Genomic DNA, 25,170 nt, shown 5'->3' with positions numbered 1-25,170 from the left:
TGGGCTCACGCAAGCTGTCAAACACTGTCCACTCGCCTATGTGGTGCACCCCTCTGGTTTATACATCTAGGGCCCTATCATGACATTCTAAAGTGCATCGTCACTCGTCAAAAGTCTATTCAAATTTAGTAGGATGTCCAGTTCACATTGGGAGGGGTTTCGTTCTCAAAAGTGGAGCGCATGGCGTAACAAGGTGTTCCTAGGTCTTTTAATCAGTCATATGGGTGTGTTTGGGGCGTAACATCATTTTAAACCAATGAGAATGACATCTGTCATTCCCTTTAACGGCGCAACGCGCGATATGTCAAATAAATGCATCGGTATTTTGGCATTCAACGGCGCATTTGAAGGAGGCTGCTTGCAAGACCGTATGGAATAGGCTAGTCATTCTAAAACCATGCTTTACTAAAATCTAGCAAAGCCTTCACGCATTTGTACTCGTCTATTATTTGAACTCATTGGCAAAGTGAAACTAACTTCACCAAGGAGTCAGTCAACGACAAGACAGTGATGGCAATAAATTTATGGTTAAAATGAATAATAATTTAACTTCAAGACTACTTTTAGTTAGCCATGTAACCCTTCATGGTTTTAAACAAAGACACCATCCCCTCCCCCAATGGAATGCTAATGTGCTGGTTAGTTACACAGGACAAAGGATATTACCTTGATATAATGTATCCATGTGTCATGAAATGTAAATGTATTCATGTTTGGTATCATTCTGATAGTCTCATTACAAGGATTTTAATGATGTGATTGTGAGAATGTTTGGAACATTCTATAAGTGATATTTCTGATATATATATGATATCTCTCCTCATGCTATTCAGATAGGTGTGAAGTGGGTGTGAGTAGGTGTGTCTGATGCCAACTGGAGAACCAATCATGTGGGATTGTTCTTGGCGCCATTTTGTTCTTTGTTTAAAGCATTTAAAAGTAACTAAACTGAAATGAGATTTAGATTTCTAGATTAGGACATGGAGAACTGAGAGAGAGAGGGTGATCCAGTTACTATCGTTTGCGTCGGCTCCGGTGCCATATTAGAACTGTGTTTTGGTGCCCAACCCTACTAGAAAGCAAACTTTGCAAACCCTTAGTGATTATGTTAAAGTGTAAATCTGGCGAAACAAAATTACTAGTTAATTTTTTTTTTATTTGGGAAGGGTTTAGCTTACTGCCCTTAACTAATAACCTGACTCTTGCCAGATGAATTTCGTTCCGCCTAGCTCCACTCATATCCATCTGGGATCGGTTCCGTTGAGAGTGATTTCAGCACAAGATTGTATGGTAGAGCCAATCAGGATGCAGGGCGGGAGTTTCATAGATAGCGTAGCATAGAAGCGACTGTGAAATTGTTTTTTAATAAAGCCCAGCCTTCTGAAGCACAACTCCAATGGATTGATCCCAGATGGATGAGAGGAGCTAGGCGGAACGAAATTCATCTAGCGAGAGTCAGGTTACTTAACTAATGCACTGTTTGCGATTTAGGGCTATGGCATATACCAGGCCAAGCTCTGTAGTGGTTGATCAACAAAAATTACTGTCTCCACGGCTTATTTGATTTGTTTTTATGCAGAAAAACACCCTTGGGTCAATTTTCACCGGAATTACACTTTAAATTAAAGGTAAACTTGGCAGGATTTCCCCCTCTGCTGGAGAAATTGCGCATTATGCTATTTCAAACTGTGGGAAAAGGTAACAATAAAGTACATGGATTTGTTTACAAGCTAGCGAACTGTTAGCATAAGTTTGGCAGAACTATGTGGATGTTACAAGGTAAGAAACACGATTTAAAACGAGTTTCTTGTTTCTCACTTCTCTTTCCGGAATGTTGCAAGGTTGGTTTTCCGCCTAAGGGAGGCTAGGCGTAGCGGGGAAAGTTACCATTTTCACCGGAACAGGTCATCTAACCATCCAAATGATTTCTAAACGGGTTTATTACGTTGAAATAGTTGCCAAGTTCCCCTTTAATTGTTCCAGCCAATCATCAAATGATTTCTAAATGGTTTTATTAAGTTGAGAATTAACAGTGTACTTACAGAACAAACAACTAGCAAATAGTGAGAAGATATCCACTGAATGTAACACAAATGTGCTATGGGTTAGAAATAGCTTAGAATCGCTTACAGTACCTTTAAACCAGGAGTACAGTTTCTGTATTTTTACATTTTGAATAAATAGAAGCAATGAGTCATACATTTAGGTACATAAGAGATGGTGACCCTTTGCACTGTATTGTACAATAGACCAGTGTATGTGTGCAGACACACGCATATGAATGGACAGACAGACGGATGATGGGTAGCCCTACCGGGGGGTCGAGGGACATTACCACTGCTGTTACAGCGCAGCGTGATTGGAAGTTGTTTTTTTTTTTTTGGTCTGATTTATTTTTGATAATTATATTTATGATTGTAGATCTACATGAATTAGACCCTAGTTAGTTCAAATGTTTTCTTTCATGGCAAGTGTGCCTCCAAGAGGCACATGACCGTAGCTTATTATGACATGACAAAGTCATTCATGAGGATCTGGGTGTGGCCAGGCTAGGATATGGCAAAAATATGGCATTGCCCCCCTAACCAATTGTTAGTGTTGCTAAACACATTTCAGTGCTCACCTCTCTTTGGAAAGAAGTTGTTTTCCCTCCTTTTGTTCTCTCTCTTTTTCCTGATTTTCATTTCTTTTTTGGTAACCTTGGTAACCCAATTTAGCTTTCTTGGAGAAAGACATTGAACCAGCAGCACAACAGTTGGGGCTCCACCACTAGCCATGCTCAACTAACAAACAAAATGCCATACCTTATGAATTGTCGTGCAGAAGGACTAAACCATTTTGCTTTAGAAAGGGATGAGTGTGACCTTCAAGACAGTCTTTACTAATTTTTGTATACATAATTCAGTCAGTCAATCAAACAAGTTATTCCGCCAATACACTAATTTGACATTTTGTCTGTCATTCATTTTGACATTTGATTTGGAAATGAAAATAAAGGGTAAAATAAAATATATTCCAAACTTTTCAAGGGCACTCTCCCCCCTTGGGGTCATTGTAATCAGTCCCACTTTCCCCCCAGTCTGGCCCCCGTGAATAGCTTACACTGGGTCTCTGGATATATTACATGTAAGTGAAGTGTATTTGTGTGTAAGCCTTAAGGAGAGGCTTTTAAAATTTTCGATGTTCTCATTACGAAGCAAGTGTCCACTTCACTTCCTCCGGGTACATTTCTGACTGCTAATTTGTTTTGTGCCTTTGTACAGCAAAGGAACTGACCTTGGTATAGGGCAGACTCAAATGTATATGTATTATCAGAATTTATTGTAAGGTGGAAGAAAAAGGATCTGTTGTCTTCCAATATCTTCTTATTGTTCTTGTCTTGAGGTACCTTTCTTTCCTGAAATTAAAAAAAAGAGAAAAATTAGGATGTGTCTACAGTAATCTTGGCATCAAAAGACAAGCTCAATCTAAGGATGAAAGATGACGTTAATAGAGTTAAATCATGTTTTCCATCATTGTCTCTCACAACAATTCCAACTTTGTCACTCTTAGTAATGAAAACGATAAAATAATCATCTGAATCAAAAACATATATCATCGTTCCCTTCAGTCTAGAGATCTCGAAGAAGGTAGAAGAAAATCAGTTACCGATATGTCACTCAGCAGGTCTTTCAGCTTGTCATTTTTCTAAAAAACAAATCAAACAAATAATGGCATAACACATTTTACTATTCATGATAATACATAATGAGCCCATCTGTGGAAAGAAACACGAACTTGAAATGGAGATTTGAATACTTCTGATTAAATACCTCAGCTTTCAAGGTGAAGGTCCCTTCCCTTTCCTTCTCACAGGTTAGGAATTTAAGGGAGCCAGGAAATTGCAGGACAACATGTTTATCCATTTTAAGCATAGTGATCTTTTCTGAAAAAGATGTAAATAAATTCAATATATAAAACTCATTTTTATGTTTTTTTGTTTCTGTTTGCTTCCCTCTTTATAATTCATTCATATCATTATGATAATTTATAATTCATTCATATCATTATGATTAGCCTTCATGAGTTGATATCTTCATCATACGCCTCTGGAGTAGACTGTAAATTGTAAATAATATCATAAATTGTTTACAGTGAACACGTTCTTCCAATGTTCCATTGTGTAGTAGCCAATAATATTGTGTGCACAGGTTCATATTTATTACAGTTTTGTGAAGATTACCATACAACCGCAAGTGCTGGGGGGCAAACTGGAGAATCTTGGCTTTTTTATGGAAAAATGAGTTTGTCCTTAGTTGGAGCCAACAGGTCAGATTTAATTCAGCTACCGCCTCTCTAAAGTCTATAAACAAGGTCCCACAGCACTGATTTATTTCAGCTACCTCCTCTCTAAAGTCTGTAAACATGGACCCACAAGTTCAGATTTAATTCAGCTACCTCCTCTGTAAAGTGCTGTGTTTAATTCAGCAACCTCCTCTCTAAAGTCTATAAACAAGGTCCCACAGCACTGTGTTTGGTCTCCCATACTGTATACTCTCTACACCAATGAGCGTCCAGCTCTTGCCCCCACACACATATATTTTAAAGAGCAACTTGCAGGTTGGAAACCTCTATAAAGCATAGTGTAGATAAATAATGAAGAAACTATCTGAAAGAAAAAATACATATAACAATGCCAGAAACAACATATTGTGAAATTTTGAGAAAAAAAACTTCCGCATCTACAGTATCCCTGCACCTTGACCACCTGAATTTCCCTTTTTGGCATAATAAAATTAAGTTTGCCTTGATTACACTGTGGTGTACTGAAAATATCATAAAATAATTTGGGTCAAAAAGGTCTGGGCGGTGCGTGGATATCAGGCATGTGTAGAGTTTTAACAATTTAACAACTAAATGTAGCGGTACAAAATATGACCACCGCTCAGTCCTTTTCATCCTCTCCCACTTGTCAATTTGTCTGCATCTTCTACTCCACCCCCTTACTCTTGCAACTTTTGTGTATGCTTGTATGTGTGTGTGTGGGTGTGTGTGTGTGTATGCATTTGATGTGTGCATGTCAATTTGTTTCCATCTCCTATAGAGCCTGACCAATATGGGATTTTGAAAGCTGATAACCTACCGACTTCAATATTTCAGTTATTAAAAAACCGATAACCGATTTATCGGCCGATAGTCATTTTTAATAAAATATTTAACATGTAAAAATGTTCTCCCATAACAAGGTTGTAATCAAGGTGGGGCATTATGTATTTGAATAGGCCTAACTATCTAGATACCTAATGAAAGGCTCTTCATATACAGTGATTTATTTGTTTAAGATATAAGAGTGTATAAAATAGAAAGAATAAGAATAAAATAGGTCTTTGTTCTGTGATAACCACATTGCCATAAACTACATTGTGGGCAGTTCATACTTGCAGTGTCCTTCCTGTAGAAAACCCATAGCCCAATAGCATGCCTGCAGGTAGGCATGCTTTAAGAATAAGATGACATGGAAAAGCATCATTCCAGCTAAGCATTCAATAATGAACATTGAATATGTAAGGGATAACGGCCGCCGAGGTGTCCTGTTATACGGAATTAATGGACGAGGGCAGGGGGGAAAAACTCCCCGACGCGCAGCGGAGTCCATTAATTCCGTATAACTGGACACACCTCGAAGGCCGTTATCCCGCTTATCACCCGGTTGCCACTGTAAACACTGTAAACACGCGGTTCTGTTTAAAAAGAAGCTCACTAGTTCAGCTTGTTGTACAACTTTAGCATGGACAGTTAGCTTGTTTACAGTTGATTCCATTGTTGGGAAGCCTGCAACCAAAAGATTCTAGAGCGCTGCAACCGTCGTCCTACTATGGTTGTTATAGTTACCATTCATAAGCATTGATATGGAACGGTGTCCTGTTATTCAGAATTAAAGGCCACCCGCCAGCCAATCAGAAAAGAGTATTTCTTCTCTCCGGGTGATAATAGATTATAATGCTCTTCATCCTGCACTTATTCTTAATACTATTATAATGTTACTGTTTCTGCACTACAATGGTACTGTTACTACACTGCACATACTGTAGCTGTCCATACCTGTTTATATGGTTCATACTAAATATCCATATTTATTCAGTTTCTGTAATATATTCTGTTAATACACTGCATCTATATTGTTCTTACTACTACTATAATGGTACTGCCACTACATTGCACATATCTGTACATGTAGTTCATACATTGTTCATACGTGAGTTTTCCCAAGACGGTATATGTGAACGGTACTGTTTCTAAACTATCTTTTTAATAAACTGTCTGTACACTTACAAAGTTCTCAAAGCTTCGGTTTTCATGTAGGGACCCTCATTATGCCACAGTGGAAGTGTGGTGCTATTTTGAACCTTGTTAGTGGTATAGAAATAGCGATTTCTTTTTACTTTGCGTGTTATTATTAACCCCTAGGTTCATTTTGCGCCGGAATTGTCCTTTAAATATTAGTTCTTTTTTGTTAGTGGCTTTGGATAATAGTGTCAGCTGAATAAACATAATGATGCAAATGATGAGGCCATACCTGCTGTGTCAGTAAAGCCAGGGCCCACAGCCGTCCATCCGAGGTACTCACTGCCTTTATTCGCAAGCCTAATTGATCTACATTCCCAGAGCTCTAGAACTGAAACAAAGGAAATGAATAAACAGAAACTAATGTAAAACTTAATTGAGGTGAATCAATAACAATTTTACATTAATTTCAATTGCAATGATGATTGCTGAATGTGAAAAAAAAATTGTATGGGCTTAAAATCGTGTACAATCGCTGACTTTACCTTTAAATATTACACATTCAGAAAAGTTCATACATCAATTAACAATATTCACTAAGATGTTTAGATGGACAGCTCCTATCTAAGATATACTCAAGACAGACATTAAAGTAGAGGATCAGGAAATAAAGAAGAATGGCCATTTACAGAGATGTTGACTCTCTAAAATACACCGATCATCGCAGTCTGTACACAGCAAATCAATCTTGGCATCTTGCAGTGTCACAATTAGTGTGGTTTCTTCAAAGGTGTTGCTGGAGTCTCCTTGATGCTTAAGAGACATAATCAGAGAGCACATTAGAGAGGCTGCTTAAGTGTGTTAGAGTAGGCCTAGATACAGTGCCTAAAGTAATGTTAATTAATTAAAAATGTATCATTCAAAATAAGCAATTGCATACATATTCACCCCCCCCCCCCCCTTAAAGTAACTGCCCTAAATCAACAGCCAATTAGTGCAATAGTGAATGTGTATGGTATAGTAATATAAAGACACCTGTGTCTGGAAGGTCCAGTCACTGGTCAATCAGTATTCCTGGCTATAATTCCACTATGAAACAAACAAACTTAAAAAAGAAAAGATTATTGACAAGCAAAAGTGAGGGGATGGATACAAAAAAAAATTCAAGTCACTGAACATCCCCTGGAGTTCAGTGAAATCCATCATTAATGTTAGCCTGGGTTTTCCCATGCTGCCTTACGCAGGCAATTTTATTCACGCTGCTAGGCAGCCTGGATTCCATGGAGCAAATTTTCGCCTCAGTTAGGAGACCAATCACAGAACAGAGGGAGGGCAGCAAGACGATGACGACATGGGGGCATCAAAACTGAAACTGAAAGTAACTCCTCACTGCCCCATAGGGTGGTTCACAAAATTAATTTTCACCGAATTTTGCCAGATCGCGTTTTGTCTTGTTCCAATTGGCATTGTAAGCATCTGTACCAAAAATGGAGTCAATTGCTGCACATTTAGGGGTGGCACACTTTTTCACAATATTTACACACAAACAATACATGATGTATTGGTATCCGGATAAAACCATTGCAGATTCTGCATTGAAGAGCATTGGATGACATTTGTGGTATCTGTCAGAAGAACTCGTCGCCCTGGCGTTTTTTGATGCTCAGCTCACCACCATTGGTGGTGGTTAGTGAGGTCCCCCCTTCCCTGTGAAGCGCTTTGAGTGTTGAGAAAAGCGCTAAATAAATGTAACGTGTTGTTGTTGTTGTTGTTGTTGTGTTGATGTTGAAGAAAAAGAGACAATGCTGAGAAATCTTGAAAGACGCCCTGGGAAGATGCTCAAAAACTTGATGCCAAGTCTTTCTTCCACAAGAGCAGTGCAGCTACCATCTCTGGCCTCGTCCCTTGCTGCTCAATCCACTTCTTTGAGGTTCTTACTTAAGGCCAAATGGATGGCAGAAGTAACCCTGATGATGTGAGGTCCATTCTCACAGATGAGAATCTGCGTCAAAAAGTTCATTCCTTGAAGGTCATCAATGACAGTGCAGAGAGAGGCATTGCCCTTATTAAACGCTGTCAACAATCTGTGCGAAACGAAGACCAAAAGCAATTTTTGCTCCGTGTTGTGCAAGGACACAGAGATAAAGTATCAAAAAGAACAAAGTCATCATACAGCGAATAGTGTTTTAACTGTTCTAATGTTCTTACTCATTTAGTACAGGGAGAGATTATTAATGACCATACTTATCTTTTATTTTGTTCATGTTTCTGGTTCCTGCGAAAGTTATGCATTCTTAGGTTGAGCAATTGTGAAAAAGTGTGCCACCCTTTACTGGCGTCCTATTGGCTCAATTTTTGGTACAGATGTTCAAAATGTCAATAGGAACAAGGCAAAATGCGATCTGGCAAAATTTGGAAAACTTTTGGTCATACCATTATATTGTGAACCACCCTACTGCCCCATGGGTCTGCTTTAAGCTGCCTGTCCATAACTTGGCCTATGTTGTCCCAAATTGTCCCATTCTTTTTCCTATGGGCTGCATGTGATGAGCTTGAACAACAGGACTATGGGTCAATTTACACCGAACTTACACTTTAAGTTTGTCCAAAGACATATGGGAGACTCCAAGGTCAAATAGAAGAAGGTTCGTTGGTCTGATGAGACCACAACTGAGCTTTTTGGCCATAAGACTAGATGCTATTTTTGTTGGACACCAAACACTGCACATCACCACAAAACACACCATCTTTAATTTGAAGGCCCTGGAAGGCTTGTAAAGGTAAAAGTAAAATGAATTCAGCAAAATATATGGAAGGACAATCTGATTCAGTCTGCAAGAGGACTATGACTTGGGAGAAGATTTACTTTCCAGCAAGACAATGAGCCAATGCCTACAGCGACAATTACACAGAAATGGTTTAAAGACAATAAGTGTAAATGTTCTGGAGTGGCTGAGACAAAACCCAGACCTCAATCCTATAGAAACTCTGTGGCTGAACATAAAAAGGGCTGCTCACCCCCGATCCCCTTCCAACCTGGCAGAGTTTTGCAAAGAAAAATTAAGTAAAACTGCTGTATCTAGATATGCAAGCCTATTTGAGACCTATTCATGCAGACTTCATGTGTTAATTGCGACCAAAGGTCTACTCAATGTTGTCTACTCAATGCTGACTTAAATTGATCAAGATTCCATTAATAAAAAAGGGGGTGAATACTTTTTATAGGCACTGTATACAGTAAGTCTGATAGATAAAATGGGTAAAAAGACAAAAAAATGTTCACTGGATTTCAGCAAAGATATTTTGAATAACAACTGATGAGTGAGAAGTTACAGTTCAGTAAGACTGCTGAACTTTTAAGAATTCTGTGGCTTTTTCATTACTTTTTTTATTTAAAAAGTTACAACACTAAGTCAATGTAAGGATGACCCAATCTCTGATGGCCACCACTATGCTATGGTAAAAGGCAACTCACCGAATCGTTCGTTGCTCCATGATCTTCAGTTATTGTCTTAAACATGAAGATGACAGTAGAGTGAGTTCAGAACAGGATTCATCAGCATACAATGAGACAATGATCTTTAAGAATATTTAGTTCCACATTTAAGAGCTATATCAATATTTAGCAATTTATGATAAATATCACTATCTGAAAACACCTGTCTAACGTCACATTACTATCTGAAAACACCTGTTTTACTCCTCTAAAAGGGCCTTCGCTAAAGAATGAAGTGCCGATGTTTATTGGTGTGGTACTATGTGCTGATATCCTACAGTAACAGTGAATGGGGTAAACTTATGTAAGTGTGAGGATTGTAAAAACATTTACCCTTACCAAAGAGAATTCACCTTGACTACCACTCAGCAATTTGAAAAATTGTTCTGAAGTCGCACCCAAAAGATCTTTGTCATTCAGCTTCACGAGTTTAAATCCTTTTCTGTGGAGGCATCAATAATGGCAGTCATGGTATCATTTGGTTTAATTTTTTTCACCATTTCATGTTTAGACCATGCATGCACAAATAGTTTTTTTATCCAACAGGCTCTATCACTGTACATTAAATAAGTCTTTAGACTGTACATAGCTAACAAAACCTAAAATACAAAGAGGTTTATAAAGGGGGTAGGTGGAAGATTTTCATTTCTTACTTTAGGGGCTCTACATCTCCAGACCGCACATTCCCCACAGCAGTCACCACTTTATAATGATTTTCTTCATTTATCAGTTGGTAGTGGATATAAATGCTGCAAAATACCGGTCCAGTCTTGAAGACAAAGAGAAAACATAACAGGCAAGGTAAGTCCATGGTACAGAGGTAACGATCTTGGGACTAGGGTTGCAAATTTATAGAAATGTTTTTAATCGACTTTCACTAATGTTAATGAACAATAATCAATTATTCATTAAACCCACCCACCCCCATCACCACACACATTATGATAACACACACACAGCAAGCCTAATACATTCCTCAATAAATGACTATTGGAAAAAAGCCATTTTACATTCACCTTTAAAATAGGCCGGATATATGATCGCCACGGAAACATATTTATTGATCATTTTATGTGGTTAGGCTGTGCAATGCAACATGTTGCTTATAGGCTTGAAAAAGAAATAGTCAGGATACTTGTAAGAAAACAAAGAAAGCATAATATCAACAATGAAAACATACCGTGCCATTTTACATTCAAATGTAGGCTATTTGATAGTCGCAGCAATTTATTTATTGCCACTTTCATGTGGCTTAAGGCTACGCAACGGAACATAAGCCAAGGCAACAGGCTACTTGAAATAGGCTGGAGTGGACACCTGAAGGAAAAAACACATCGGGAAAAATATAAAAACATGCCCTAATGCCATGTTTCATTCAAGTTTTTAAACTGTATTGGATAGTCACGGCAACGTCTTTATTGGCAAGCAGTTGGCTATGCAACGCTACATGTAGGCTACGCTAAAAAAAAGTGCTAGAGCTGGACACCTGTAGGCTAAACAAAAAAACTGTGACCATTAAACAACTGCCTGATCCAGCGATTTCTTAAAGTTACAGATGAGTTAGTCTACGTGTTCTCACTCAGAAAAATGTACACATCTACATGTTCTGGGGTGAGGTGTGTGGCAATCGGTTTACTGTCAGTCCGGCTGCTGAAAATTCTCGCTCAGATGGGACTTAGTTTGCGGATAGGCCTTCACATATAGCCTACAATTATAGATAGCACTGTGCAAATTTAGCAAACATCGGGAATCTTGTTGCATTGATCACCAATCTGTGGGATTTGTATCCAGGGGAGACTGGTTATCTTTAAAGTTACTCTCCTCATTCACCAATATTATTTTCCTAATAATTTTTTTAACTGTGTTCTTAAGAAGGTCGAGATGTTGAGATGAGATGACATTTATTACACACTAGATTACATTGCTGCTTTAATCCGGTCACCAATTCATGCATTGCACGGTCTTGCTGTGTGTGCAATACAATGTAACAATTTGTTTTCCAGCCAGTTAGCTAGAGGCTACATGTAGCACAAAACAATAACAATGACTAGCCTGCTTATGCCCCTCTTGGCTCGAGAGAAACACGACAGCACTTGTTGAAATTGAAATAGGTGACATTGAGTTACTAAAAAAAGTTTTTATTATTAATTCACATTGACCATACCCAACAAGGGTGAATGAGGGATGTGTTCTCGTGTTCTAGACCAATGTCCAGCACTAACGAGACAGCTGCTGCCCTGGAGGCATCCATGTTCTTCCCAAAAAGACTACAAATCCCAGCGTTTGCGCTAGCAACTCATTCGTACATGTTGTACGGGTGGACGTATGAGGATTTACGAGACAAATGGAAAGGGCCATACTTCCTGAATTTTTGGTCAACGATACCCGGGACACCGAAACACCGGGGCACATGAAACTTGGTGGGCATGTAGCCCCACTACGGATAAGTTTAGTTTGGTCCCCAGGGGCCACCGTCTGGCGTTATAATTTATTTGCATTTTTTAACACATACTGTTGACTTGCGCTAGCCTAGCACCTGCGAACTCTGCAACTAAAAGGACTGGATGAAACGTGTTGAAAACGGTCTCCAATGCTAAATATCACACTTGCTAACTTGGAAATGAGGTCCTATGTCCAAAATCCTGAACCACTCTTTAAGTGTGATATTGAGGGTATTAACACTTCAAGTGCCAAAAACGCAATATTGCGTTTTTTGTTCCCATGCTTTGAGTGCCAAAAACGCAATATTGCATTTTTTGTTCCCATGCGTTGAGTGCCAAAAACACAATATTGACAAGTCGTAGGCCAGGGCTGCCAACTTTTCAAAAAACCTTGGAGTGAGATTTGGTGGGGCCAACCAAAATTTTGCTGCGGAAATTTTTGTTTGGCTCATTCAGCATTATACCGTACAGTAAAAAAATCGTACATCAGTGGTTCTCAGGTGTAGGGACCAGGCATGGACGGATTATGAACTTTTGGGCCCCTGGGCCCACATGTATTAAGGGCTCCCCACTAATCGTCGCATATGTGGAAGGGGGGTTTGGGGGTCCTCCCCCAGAATTTTTTTAATTTGTTTGATATGATTTCCTGTATTCTGGTGCATTTTGGGGATGGCCAATACTAAATTCAATCAGATTCATAGCCTACATCCTGCTGTGTTGATATTGAGGCAATGATTCCATGCAAAGGCTTGGGCTTCAGGGCCCCCTGACACCTTGGGCCCCTGGGTCTGGGCCCGGAAGGCCCGTGCTGTAATCCATCCCTGGGACCAGGGTCCCAGAGTTAAATTAACATTGTATCAAAGGGATCTAGCCTACTAGTAGGACCATGGGCGTCGGAGGCATTCTGAAAGTGGGTGGGACATTTCAGTGGGGGGTATGGGGGTCCTCCCCCAGAAAATTTGTTTTGGACTAGATGCAATTTCCTGAATTCTGGTACATTTTAACAGGTTATTTAGATACTTCTATATAACATATAGAAACATAAGAACATAAAATAAAGCCAGCCTACGAAATTAATAAAAAGTAAATCATGCATAATTTAAAAATAACTCAATAGGCTACTTGGCTACGCAATAAGGTTTCCATTACAGCACCGCGGACGTTCAATGAACGCATGAAAGCGGATGGTTTGTTTGAAATCCCAACACTCTTTCAACTACATACGTAATAGTGATCATCAAATACCTCCCCAGATTTCAGTGCCCATCAGTCCCAACATTTAACAATATAATCAAACAGTCCAAAAGTAAATTAAATATCAAACTAAACCGAAAATGTTATGCTTTTGAAGGCCTACCAGTATGCCGCTCCAAGAAACGCATGTCTCAAAATAAAACTCGCATAAGAAATAAAGGGCTGTCTCGAATACAATCCTGCCCCTTAATGCCTGTACTTTGTCTTAAAACCCGGGCCATAATTTGAGGATTTACAGTATCTAAGTAGACAAACTGGGTTCAGATATCCAACAGAGTGAATACGAGATTGTGCAGTCGCTGTGGTTAGTGACGTGATGCTGTTAATGGGGAGTTTTACATAGCCTAGCGTAAACCTATAGGTTATTATTTATTTGGCGTACCTATAAGGCTTTTTACCAAAAATGAGGGGGACGACTGATCTCTTCAACACTGCGGGGGATTTGGCGCTTGTCACTGTGTGTGTGACAGAAGCGGAATGGGAGAATGCGTGTAACAAAAAAAAAGTTTATGAGCGATATACGCGCAAATGGGAGAATCCAATGAAAATGACAATGAAGCACTAAACAGATGCTGAAAACAGCACTGGTATTTCGCACGGCAAAAGTGTGTGTGTGGGAAGGGGGGGTCCAAACTAACAATTTTAAAAAGTGGGTGGGTGTTATGTAAGAATTTAAGAAATGTTTGTATATTTGAACTTTTATAAATGCATCAATCAGGTGTAGTTTCAAAATAAATTCAGAGGTCAGACTTGCTTATTTTTATGGAAATATTTGTGCTGTAGCCTAAGCTATTTTGCACTTCAGAATTATAACCATGCATACACAGGTGTTATAGTTATGGTGATATTGCAATAAGTTCACAACCACAAAAACATATGCTAGGCCTACATTTCACAGTTCAGAAATGTTCAAAAATGTGTGTACATTTCAGCACTTCATTATGCAGAAGTGGTCACCTGTGTTATTCAGCTAGTTCATTTAAGATAATATATTGGTCATTGTAAGCCTATAGCCTTCTACATGCTATTCCTTTTTCAAGATGTACCCATATCTGCATGATGTGAATGTTTGCATATGGCTTATGTCAGGCTTTATATCAATATTTCTGTCTCGTTATTTGATTTTCTTTGCATTAATGTCACTAGGAAGCATGCCAATATAAATATATTAATTTATCTGTGTAAGTGGGATTGGCTGGAACCTGATAATCTATGGCTGAGCAATTTACAAAAATGTATGTAGGCCTACTGACAAATAGTTTACATTAGAATACATTATACTTTCGCCCCAATGAGGCTATGTAGAAATGTGTTGGAATTTCAAAACCTTTACTCAGGAACCACTTATTGCACAGAGGCATGCTTTATATCCTTGTATTCGGTACGGTTTGCTGTTTATTGTGATATTGGGTTAGTGAGATATTAAACCGAGAGTAATGGGTGTGCACTGTGTGCAAAATGCAAATATGATTAGCCTAAATTGCACGTCGGTTCGATGATAATTTTCTCGCTAACCATTTATCACAGCAACGTGGCGCTAATATCATTGGAAAGCTTAGATTCTGCTCGTTCACATGATGTGTGATATCATATGTATAGGTTTAGTTTAGTTGAACCTCATCTGCCAGGTATTTGACCTACCAGGTTGACACTTCAGCGTGAAAAATACTCAATAATACTCAAAGCATACCTGAAGCCGGGGAAATGCGGGGGAAATGCGCCTGGGATGGCTTCTGAAGTAGCATCGCAAATGAGAGAAAATTTAGAAAATTCCACAGACAGGGGGTGCTCTTGAACCCTTTCACCGTCTCTGAAGGCATAACCGTGGCTCAACAGGTAGATCTATAGATAGGCTAAACTCATTTTTCAGACATCTGACCGACCGGGTTGACACTTCAGCGTGAGAAATTGGGGGTGTGGCGTGTGAGTGTGTGAAACTAATCAAATGCGTGTGTCTCATGGCCAATGCGTGAGAGTTGGCAGCTATGCGTAGGTGAAGTACAGCTGCGCTTACATGTGTGTGAGGAGAAAAGACGCACAGCCACAGGGGAGGAGGCGCTAGAGGCATGCCTTGCGGCTTGCGCACAGGCATGTTACTTCAAAAGAACACGGTCATTCTCAAAAGTATCGATACTAATAAAATTAGGCATTGTGACATTTTTAATTTCAGGGTATTGCGATACTTTTGTAGTATCGGTGCACCGTGCAACACTAACAGGCAACACTTCATATTTCATGAAAGACGCTATATCTCCATTTCTAGAAAAAAAACAGGGATTTTGATGAAAACTAGCTTGGGATTTCTCAGGAACGGAGGCATGTAGAAATAAACGGTTTGTACCCACTAAGAGCTTAGTCTCACCTTTCAAACAAGCCATATGTGTCCATCGCTATAACATAGAATATGTTGTGGCTATACAAAAATCGTCAACAATGATCTAGATTGCTGGCACTCTGGGCCAAAGCATCCGAAAACAGCGTGGCATTCAAAGTGTTAAAAATAGTTTTGTTTTTTTTCATTTGGTATCAGTAACTATTTCCAGAAGATGGCCAGATCCTCTCAGCTATTCATCTCTTCAACTGGTGTGAGCGTAGTGTAAAATATATGTTAAGTTCTTCTTAGCCCCAAAGGAGTTAATGCCTCATAAAAGGAGCAAATTGCTATGCTGTGTTTCACCTGAGTGGCGCTAAAATTTATTTTTTATTGTAAATGTTTATTTTGATGTTCCCAAAACACCTGTAACTACTAGGGATGTAACGGTATGAAAATTTAACCTCACGGTTATAGTGGCCAAAATTATCACGGTTTTCGGTATTATCACGGTATTTTTAAAAGTGTGTTCAATATGTTCAGAAAGCACTGATAGGCCTACACAAGCTGAAATAGTTTCAAAAAGTGTCCTGTTCAGTTTTTTATGTTTAATTGGCTATGTGCTTAAAGCTTAACTTACCCTAACATTACTTGGAGGTTGCTATTACTGTTATTTGGATCCAATGAGTGAGACCAGGCTTGGAATTTCACCATTCTGGGGGCAAGGCCACTTGGCCTTCAGTTGGGCATATTTGGTGGAGGGCACAAAGGCCACATGTTAGGGCACCAAGGCCAAAGTTAACTATACAGTAGTAGGCTATAAAAATGATCAAAGTTGTATAGCCTATTCACTGCAGTAGACCTGCATCACTGTATGAAACATTACAAAAACATGGAACATGACATATTACATAGAACTGCAAATCATCTGATCATCTAATATTTACAGATATCTAGGCTATATTTAACATTTATTTTATATTTGGCCTGTTATGAAATCATGTATTGAACAATTTGAGCACAGTTCAGCTTTAAGAAACTCAAATAGCCTAGATGCATGCTTAGCATTTTGTGATCTACTTTCACAAACTCTTAGTCAGCTGTCCTCTGATTTACCGATATCTAGGCGATATTTGTAACATTTATTTTGTATTTGGCCCGTTATGAAATCATGTGGAACAATTTAAACACATTGTAAAACTTAAAGCCCAAATTTGGAGACATCAATGCATGTCGAAATGTACTGCAAATTCAAAACTGGATTACTCTGGAACGGATAACTGCACAGGGGGACTGCTTTACACCTTTGTGTTCGGTAAGGTCTGCTGTTTATTCTGATATATGGTTTGTCATGTGTTAAACGAAAGGTTCGTTAAGTATTGCACCGAGAGGAATGGGTAGGGAGATGGACGCAAAACCTTCAGTAGAATTTATGATTTATGATGATTAAATTGAATTATATTATTTACTTTTCTCGCGAACCGTTCACCACAGCAATTCGCGGCTAACATCGTTTAAAAGCTGAGAAAAAGCTCTTTCATGTGATTTCATGCAAGGAAACCAGAATTGTTTGTGTGGACTGATGGTGAACTGTCAACTGTAGTCAACTGTAAAACTAATAAACTTTATTTTACGGTTTGTGAAGGGTGCAGTCCCGTCCTTTATTTGGCTAATGCAGGTAGGCCTACTAATCACCTTTACTTTCTTTGGTTGTAGGATAGTCCGTGATTCACATTAGAGTCACCGCAATTAGGCTACTAAATGCAAGGCTTACCCAAGTTCTAGGCTATTCTGTCGCACATTTATACTATTGCTATAAAACCCTCGTTAGTAACAGTCAATAGCCTACTTTTGCCTGCATCAAATCGCGCATTCGCATTCAGTGTGCTACCATCGGCTTAACGTGAGTTCTAAGCGTCTTTGTATGCTTATATCTGATTTCACTCGACTGTGAATGCATGTATATGTTGTAAGACATGATAAATGAATGACACTGGCACTACGCACAAATTAATGTAGCCTAAACTTACACCGCACTTTCCTAATAACTTAAGTTCTCTCGCGTCACTGACAGTAGCTAGAATGTATAAAAAAACACTGGGAAAAACAGTGTTCAGTCCACCAAGTCATAAGCTATCGGCGCTGCGCAGCACCAGTTGTGATATTTATCTTACGGAGTGTAATCGTAGGTAATGTCATGTATGAAAACTAGGCAATACTATAAGTACAAATCCAGGGCAGCTAAGGTGTGGCAATGACATCATCGATACAAGCAGGATGTGCGGTTTCGCTGTCTAAACGAATTCAAACGGGCTACGGTTTCAGATTTCTCCACTCTGGGACCAGGTTTCAGAAAGGTGCGGTTTCGGGCAGTGCGTTTACAGGATTCGTTTGGACGCTCGGCCAAGACGAAGCAAAACCTCTGCGTTTAACCTAAAAAGTGTTCGAAATAATACTTTAGGCTACTGTGTTCTTCTGATAACGTGAGTGGAATGGATTTAATGTGGACGCGAACATAAAAAGATGCAGAGTGGCTAAATTATACAGTCCAAGTTTTGCGGTAAAAATGTTCCGCCTTTTAAAATCAGTTGTAGCCTAATCCAAATAGCAGTTAAAACCATGAATTAGACAACAGAATCAGTAGGGTACCAAATTTGCGTCATTGTACCAGGCCTACTGTATGTCAAAAGCAGGCTCGGATGAAGCTGGGAAGGATTAAACACACGGTTTCAACACCGTGGTAATCAACCTTGATAATTATGATATTTCAAAAGAAAACGGTAATTGTTATAGTCAACATTTTTATCACGGTTTATCATTATACCGGTAATCGTTACATCCCTAATCACAACACATGATTGGCACGATGTCTTCACAACACACCATATGATTGGCTCAATGTATTCACATCACACCACATGATTGGCTCAATGTATTCACATGTCGACGTTTTGCCGAGGAAGGGGTGGGATATGTGTAGACAACGGCCATATTGGCGTGACAAACTAACCCAATGCATTTCTATGGAGTATTTTCTGAGTGCTGTGTCTCCACATTAGAAAGTCTCTGTGAGTACTGTCCCCGCCTTTCATGCTGTGCTAAGGAATTCTATGTACAGATTCATGTGCCGATACATTAACAGAGTCAAAGAATACAATTTTTAACAGCCTTAACCAACCCTGCACTTAGTGATACCAGATATACTTCCTAACTAACAATCAACACACATCTTTATCTCCCCTCAGATCCTCCGCAACTTCTATCGCTGCACCGTCGAGAGCATCCTCACCAACTGCTTCACGGTGTGGTATGGGATGGCCAACAGGAAAGCCCTACAGCGAGTGGTGAAAACTGCTCAAAAAAAATCATTGGCACATCACTCCCGGCAATCACTGACCTGACCTTCATCACTCACGTTGTCTACGACGTGCACACAATATCATCAAGGACTACACACACCCCAGTCATGGACTGTTCTCCATCCTCCCGTCTGGGAGACGTTACAGGAGCGTTAGGAGTCGCAGCAGCAGGATCAGAAACGCTGCTCAACACCAAGACCCATCAATAGCCCCTACCCACCCGCCCCGCTACATCACCTTTTGCACATGGACTGACTACCTGACTACCTCTGACCACTATGCACTTTACTAATGCACCTCAACAATGCACTATATAGGATCATCCTGCATTCTGTCCACTATGCACTTTACTAATGCACCTCAACAATGCACTATATAGGATCATCCTGCATTCTGTCTTTACTTTATGTAAATGTAAATCACGTTTCTAGGCCAAGTGTACTTGGGTATACAAGGAATTTGGTCTCTGCATTTATCCCATCCGAGAATTAGTGAACACACAGAGCACACAGTGAGGTGAAGCACACACTAACCCGGAGCAGTGAGCTGCCTTGCTACATATGGACTATGGACTGTCTGATTCCTCAGAACTGATCTGCTGTGTGATCAAGTGAGCTGTGTGCGTGACATCTGCTGCCTCACTAATTGTGAAATGGCAGGCGGATTGTCTGTGACTTGTCTTCTGAAAATCAAGGCAACCCTTATAAAACCAATATTTTTACAAATCTTAACAAAATCTGCTAAAGTAAGCCTAAACCATTGAAAGATTCCTATACCATTCTGTTAAACGAAATCCATTCTGTGACTGTTGAGATTTGTAAGCGGCTACAACCAGGAATTATCACTCTACAGGTAAGTTAACCAAATATTTCTTTATTGGGCAGGCATGTTTCTCTTTTAAGTACATACAAGTTCAGAAAACGACCCACAGAAATGTACAACTTCGCACAAGAAGTTGCACAAGAAGAAGCTTTTTTACTGTGCGTTACTACCCACCCCTCCCTGTGGCCTCCCTGGGTCATAATCCAGCCCGTGCATCACTACTGGGTAACTTTCATATCTCAGTCATGCATTCTATTGAACTATCAACCACGCAAGCACCGCACAGGCAACTTTTGATCAGCTATCAGCATATCTGACACAAATGGTCTTGAGTTATCTGACACAAATGATTACACTGACACAACAACTAGGTCTATGGTTTGTAGTCCAATGTTCCCTGCCTTTAGAAATTGAGAAGGTTTCTTGTCATGTTCGCAAAGACATGAAAAATGTTGCAAACTATCCTACTACACTGTGCGTACTGATCTATCAATGCCATACCTTTCTCATAGGTCTTTCATCCGAGTGGTTGAAGTGTAACAACATAAAATGCGCCTTGAAAACTGTCAGTAGGCTATCCTTATATGTGTGGGAATGTCTGACCTGTTGTTGACCTGCTGACATTGCGTGCACGACCAAGGAAACCAGTTTGTGTCGAAAGTCAAACACAGAAAAGGAACATAACGGTGGGACCCTTATCTATGTGTGGGTGTGAGGCACCTAGTTCTCCAACAACGACTAGTTTTAAATAGCATTTTAACCATAGACAGTAAAAGAAATGGACGAACAGACTCCGTCGTTTTCAATGGGAGGGCACTGAGTCAAATAGAACGATTTTTCAGTTGGTCCCCCCAGTACTGCGCAGACTCACACTTAACTTCGTGACGTTAGCCATCGAACTGAATCTTGTAACTCATATGATAGATACACAGAAATTCTTCTCACACTTCCTTCGCCTTCAAAGTCATCAAAGTTAAACATTTATTTATGTATTATTATTAATATCATCCTCACCAAGTTGTGTTAATGTTGAAGCTACCATACATGATCATCTTCAAAAACAGTCATGCTAAAACAAAACAAAAAAGTTATAGCCTTGAAGCTAATCTTCTTTCCATCCATCGAAAACCTCTGAAATGATTAGTGCCGTTTTAAAAAAAATTAGGTTTACTTTTTTATTATTATAAGGTTGCCTCTGTGTAATGCTTTACCTTAACGTACGGTCGTGTATGCTAGGTTTTGCTTATGAGTTACCGTCATATACAGTAAGGTGGACTGAGCTTCTTATCCAAACAATACGGTTATCTCCCTACGGCGCGAAAGAGAGATTACGTCAAAGCTAGCTTCCCTCCAACCTAACAAGCTAACCATTCTTCTTACGGGTAACCAACGTTACAGACGAGGTAATGGAGTCTGTTTTGCCTTTGTAGTGTTTATGTAGATTACACAGAAGCTACAATATCGGCACAGGATATATGTTATATGAAGTTATGGTATTTCAAAAAAATCCTAGAATGAATGGACTTCTATGGGAGTTAGCAGAGAGGTGGTCCCTCCAGCCTACGTCGATTCTTCTACTTCCGGGAATTCGCCTGCCCCCTTGATTTTAACAGTGCCTGTTCAGACCTCCATGATGCCCTGAGCAAAATCCTGCTAAGGGGCCCTCCTACCTGAACTCTGAGGGACAAAATGTAACCATATTTTTACAGTCACATCTGACACCCCAGTGCTCCCAATACAATTCCACCCCATTTTTGATGTCTACGGAAGTTATCAAATAAAGTTTTTTTGCCCCATAAAGGGCTCCAGGAAAGAAAAATAATTGTGTGTAAATCGCCTTCACAGCTATATAGTTTTAGGGTCTGGCTGGGCTGCTTTTGATGCTTACTGTACATATCTGGTTGTATAGCCTACTGTCTGAGGCTGACTGACTTCATCTGTATCTGTTACTACAGTAGTAGTAACAGTAGTTTGGCTACTTGCCAAAGACATAGCTACTGGACTGGCTTCCCCTGATTCTCTTCAATATAGTGTATGCTCTTTGCAATTCTCTTGGAAGGAGAAATTGCTACTATGATGTGCACAAATTACTTAATGTTGTGGAGGTTGAACTAATAGTTATAAAAATGTTCATTCTGATGTGAGAAAAGCACCAAAGCGACTGAAAAAAACTGTAAATGAAATTTCATTAAAAAGCATGTCACATTCTACCGAGGCACCATTGAGAGCATCCTCTCCAGCTGTATCGCTGTGTGGGGCGGAAGCTGCACTGAATACAAGAGGAAAGCCCTGCAGCGCATAGTGAACACAGCTAGAAGGATTATTGGTGCTTCACTCCTCTCCCTGAAGGACATTTACACCACCCACCTCACCCGCAAGGCGACCACAATTGTGAGTGATGCAAGTCACCCCGCTCACAATTTGTTTGATCTACTGCCCTTTGGGAAGAGGTACAGAAGCCTGCGCTCCCGCACCACCAGTCACTTGCACAGTCACCACCAAGCCACTTGCATACTTAGGTCAAACAGAACTACCTCAGCCATTTATTGGCCTGACTTTTGCACTATTATATTGACTGTCTACTGTATGCAAAATTGCACAATTTCAACCCAAATTTTGCTGCTCTTATTTCTTCATAGTATGTGCTTTCTTATTTACTTTTTATATTGTTTACTTGAATGTTATGTTTGTCTGTGGACTTAATTGGTAAAATATGTCTTGTCAGCACCGTGGGATAGTGGGAAACGGGATAGTGGGTTCTCTGGCGATAGTGGGTTCTCTGGCGGTCCGCTGGCGGGTTGCAGACAAATTGGCCAATATTTTGCAACTATTGGTCTAAAATCTTTTTCATTTGTTCAGTTATACTCCATATATCATTTTAATATGTTTTCTTAATATTCATGACAATTTAAAGAGATAGTGGTCCAATGGTGGACCACAAGTGGCACGCCACCGGTGGCATACCATCAGCGGTGCGCTATTTGCCAATCTAGGTGCTGTTGTTTTGAGAAGTATTTCTCATACTAGCATCATGCAACCATGCACAAGCATTGCAACTATTGTAATTATATTTTATATTAAAGCAGTCCTCTGATGTGCATGTTTTCACTAACCTTTTGTGAACAATGTTCAATGTTAGCACTTTAACATTGACTGTTTTGAAATGCATGTGTGTAACAATATAACATGATAATAATAATTGTGATGATGATAATCATAAAGATACTTTGATTTGGGGGGTCGTGTAGGTAGGTGGGCCCTATGACCCCAAAGCCTCAGGTTAAAGAAGTTTGAGAAAGGCTGGGCTAGAAATGATTTGCAGTCTGGATTAAAGACATTTTTGTAAAGGTTTTTAGTCAAAGGCTGCCATTGATATAATGCCTTTGATGTTGACATAGCCTAGGCCTACCTATGAGAGAAACACATTTTCTGCCTCTGCTTCCAATGCCCATTTCACAACATTTCGAAACCAAATTCTGCAGGTTAGAGAGAAGGGGGTCGCGAGCATGGGCGGATTATGAACTTTCGGGCCCCTGGGCCCAGATATATTAAGGGCCCCCCACTTATTGTCGTATATGTGGGAGGAGGGGGTGTTTGGGGGTCCTCCCCCAGAATTTTTTTAATTTGTTTGATGTGATTTCCTGTATTCTGGTGCATTTTGGGGATGGCCAATACTAAATTCAATCAGATTCATAGCCTACATCCTGATTTGTTGATATTGAGGCAATGATTCCATGCAAAGGCTTTAGGGCCCCCTGACCCCTTGGGCCTGGGCCCGGTAGGCCCGTGCAGTAATCCATCCCTGGTCCCATCCTTGGCCCATGTTTTTTGGGGTGTCGCCAGACAAAAAGTTTAAGAACCACTGCACTAGCTTGACTCAAGGGGAGACGGGGAGAGGGTATTGAGGGGCTACGCAACTTGCGTAGTAGCCCTGCTTATCAAACTCACCTCAACTAGCAAGACAAACATAGCCACGGGCTGTTGTAACTAGGTTACCGTGCGAATTCACAGTACAGAATGGCGTTTTCCGTGTTTTCAGTTACGTTAGCCGATTAGAGCTTCTGCGTAAAGACGTATTTTATAGTCTGGAACACGAATTCCATGGGGAACCAAATCGGATGTGTGTGGGTGTGAGAGACCTAGATTTCCAACAACGACTAGTTTTAACTGGCATTTAATCTATCAAACTTTAATCACCTAGCAAGACAAACATGTAGCCTAATGCCAACATTGACCCGTTAAAAGAAAGTATTTTTAAACGGTCGATGCTGGAATTACGTGATCAGTGTGTGAACATCAAAAGCGGATGAATTACCATGACTTTTCTCATTGCCCAGATGCCTGCCTTACCTGAGATTCCTGCATGGCCATGGCGAGCGAATGGTCGTGATCTGTTGGCTCTTGACAGTGCGGTGTGTTGATCCAGGCAGCTCGAGGTTTTCTTCCAGAGACCTCTCACGTCAGCTGTCTGATGTTCTTGGTCACGAACGTTAGTTTCTAACTTAATGGTCTACTTTCAAAAACTTAAATAGTGTCCGGTCGCCTTCGTTCTGTAAAACTGTGAGCAAAACTGTGAGCACGAGCTGGTCGGCTGATCTAGCTCTGCTCAGCCTGCATATCTGGAACGTTTGCATTCTCCTGGCTATAGGGGAGGCTATTATAGCTTACCCAGGGTGGGGCTATCCAATGAGTTGGATTTCAACAGTCTATGATTTCAACCTAAGGTAGCGCTGCAAGCACAGGTAGCAAAACTAGAACAGGAAGGAAGCAAGGGCAAAGGAAGCAAATGCAACCCAGAAATAGGTCAGAGTTGAGCTTATAGGGCACTCTTACTACACCATAGCCTGAAGGAAATAGCCTACCAACCATAGAGACTCAAAAATAGCTACCAACGCATGTTAGACAAATACAACATTTTAAATGAAATATTTAATATATTCTAACTCATGCAGAGAGACATATTTAAGAATAGAGAGACTGATGAAAGAGATACATAGAGAAGTGTCAAAAAAGTATTTTCCTTCACATAAAATGAGATTATAGATGGTTTAATGCCAGTTACAGAAAACTTGTTTTTGCATACACAGCCCTAATTAATTTGCCAGCATGTCCTCATGGGATTCAAATAAGAACCTAGATGCAGGATATGTGTCAGGATCTGGCCTGGACTGCTGATTTTGTGCCACCCTGGTGGCCATTTTGTGTATTGTCCTGTGTTTGTTT

The 25,170-nt window shown here is 40.0% G+C and overlaps 1 protein-coding gene across 1 annotated transcript; it reads right to left on the bottom strand.

Moving 5' to 3' along the window:
• Nucleotides 1-1,995: 1,995 nt before the first annotated feature.
• On the bottom strand, nucleotides 1,996-24,667 carry LOC143142254 (uncharacterized). Its single transcript, XM_076303031.1, has 9 exons — nucleotides 24,298-24,667; nucleotides 10,414-10,529; nucleotides 10,100-10,202; nucleotides 9,740-9,775; nucleotides 6,954-7,077; nucleotides 6,557-6,655; nucleotides 3,813-3,925; nucleotides 3,649-3,687; nucleotides 1,996-3,397 (listed from the first exon to the last, which is right to left on the bottom strand). Exons 1-9 carry the CDS (start codon nucleotides 24,316-24,318, stop codon nucleotides 3,155-3,157), a joined length of 894 nt encoding a protein of 297 aa, XP_076159146.1. The 5' UTR covers nucleotides 24,319-24,667; the 3' UTR covers nucleotides 1,996-3,154.
• Between the last annotated feature and the right edge of the window lie 503 nt (nucleotides 24,668-25,170).

The sequence above is a fragment of the Alosa pseudoharengus genome, unplaced genomic scaffold (genome assembly GCF_046254945.1).
Source record: "Alosa pseudoharengus isolate Yale_2024_CS ecotype anadromous, Long Island Sound unplaced genomic scaffold, YU_APseudo_1.1 YU_APseudo_1.1_scf_24, whole genome shotgun sequence".
NCBI lineage: Eukaryota > Metazoa > Chordata > Actinopteri > Clupeiformes > Clupeidae > Alosa > Alosa pseudoharengus.
The sequence above is the reverse complement of the archived record's forward strand: the minus strand, read 5'-3'. Positions and strand labels throughout refer to the sequence as shown.

Coding starts and splice junctions, on each gene's coding strand:
- LOC143142254 (XM_076303031.1), bottom strand. CDS start 24,318: ATGGCCATGCAGGAATCTCAG. Junction 6,656..6,953: donor TTTAGAGAGTCAACATCTCT/GTAAATGGCCAT, acceptor CCTTTGTTTCAG/TTCTAGAGCTCTGGGAATGT. Junction 3,688..3,812: donor CCTTCACCTTGAAAGCTGAG/GTATTTAATCAG, acceptor TTTGTTTTTTAG/AAAAATGACAAGCTGAAAGA.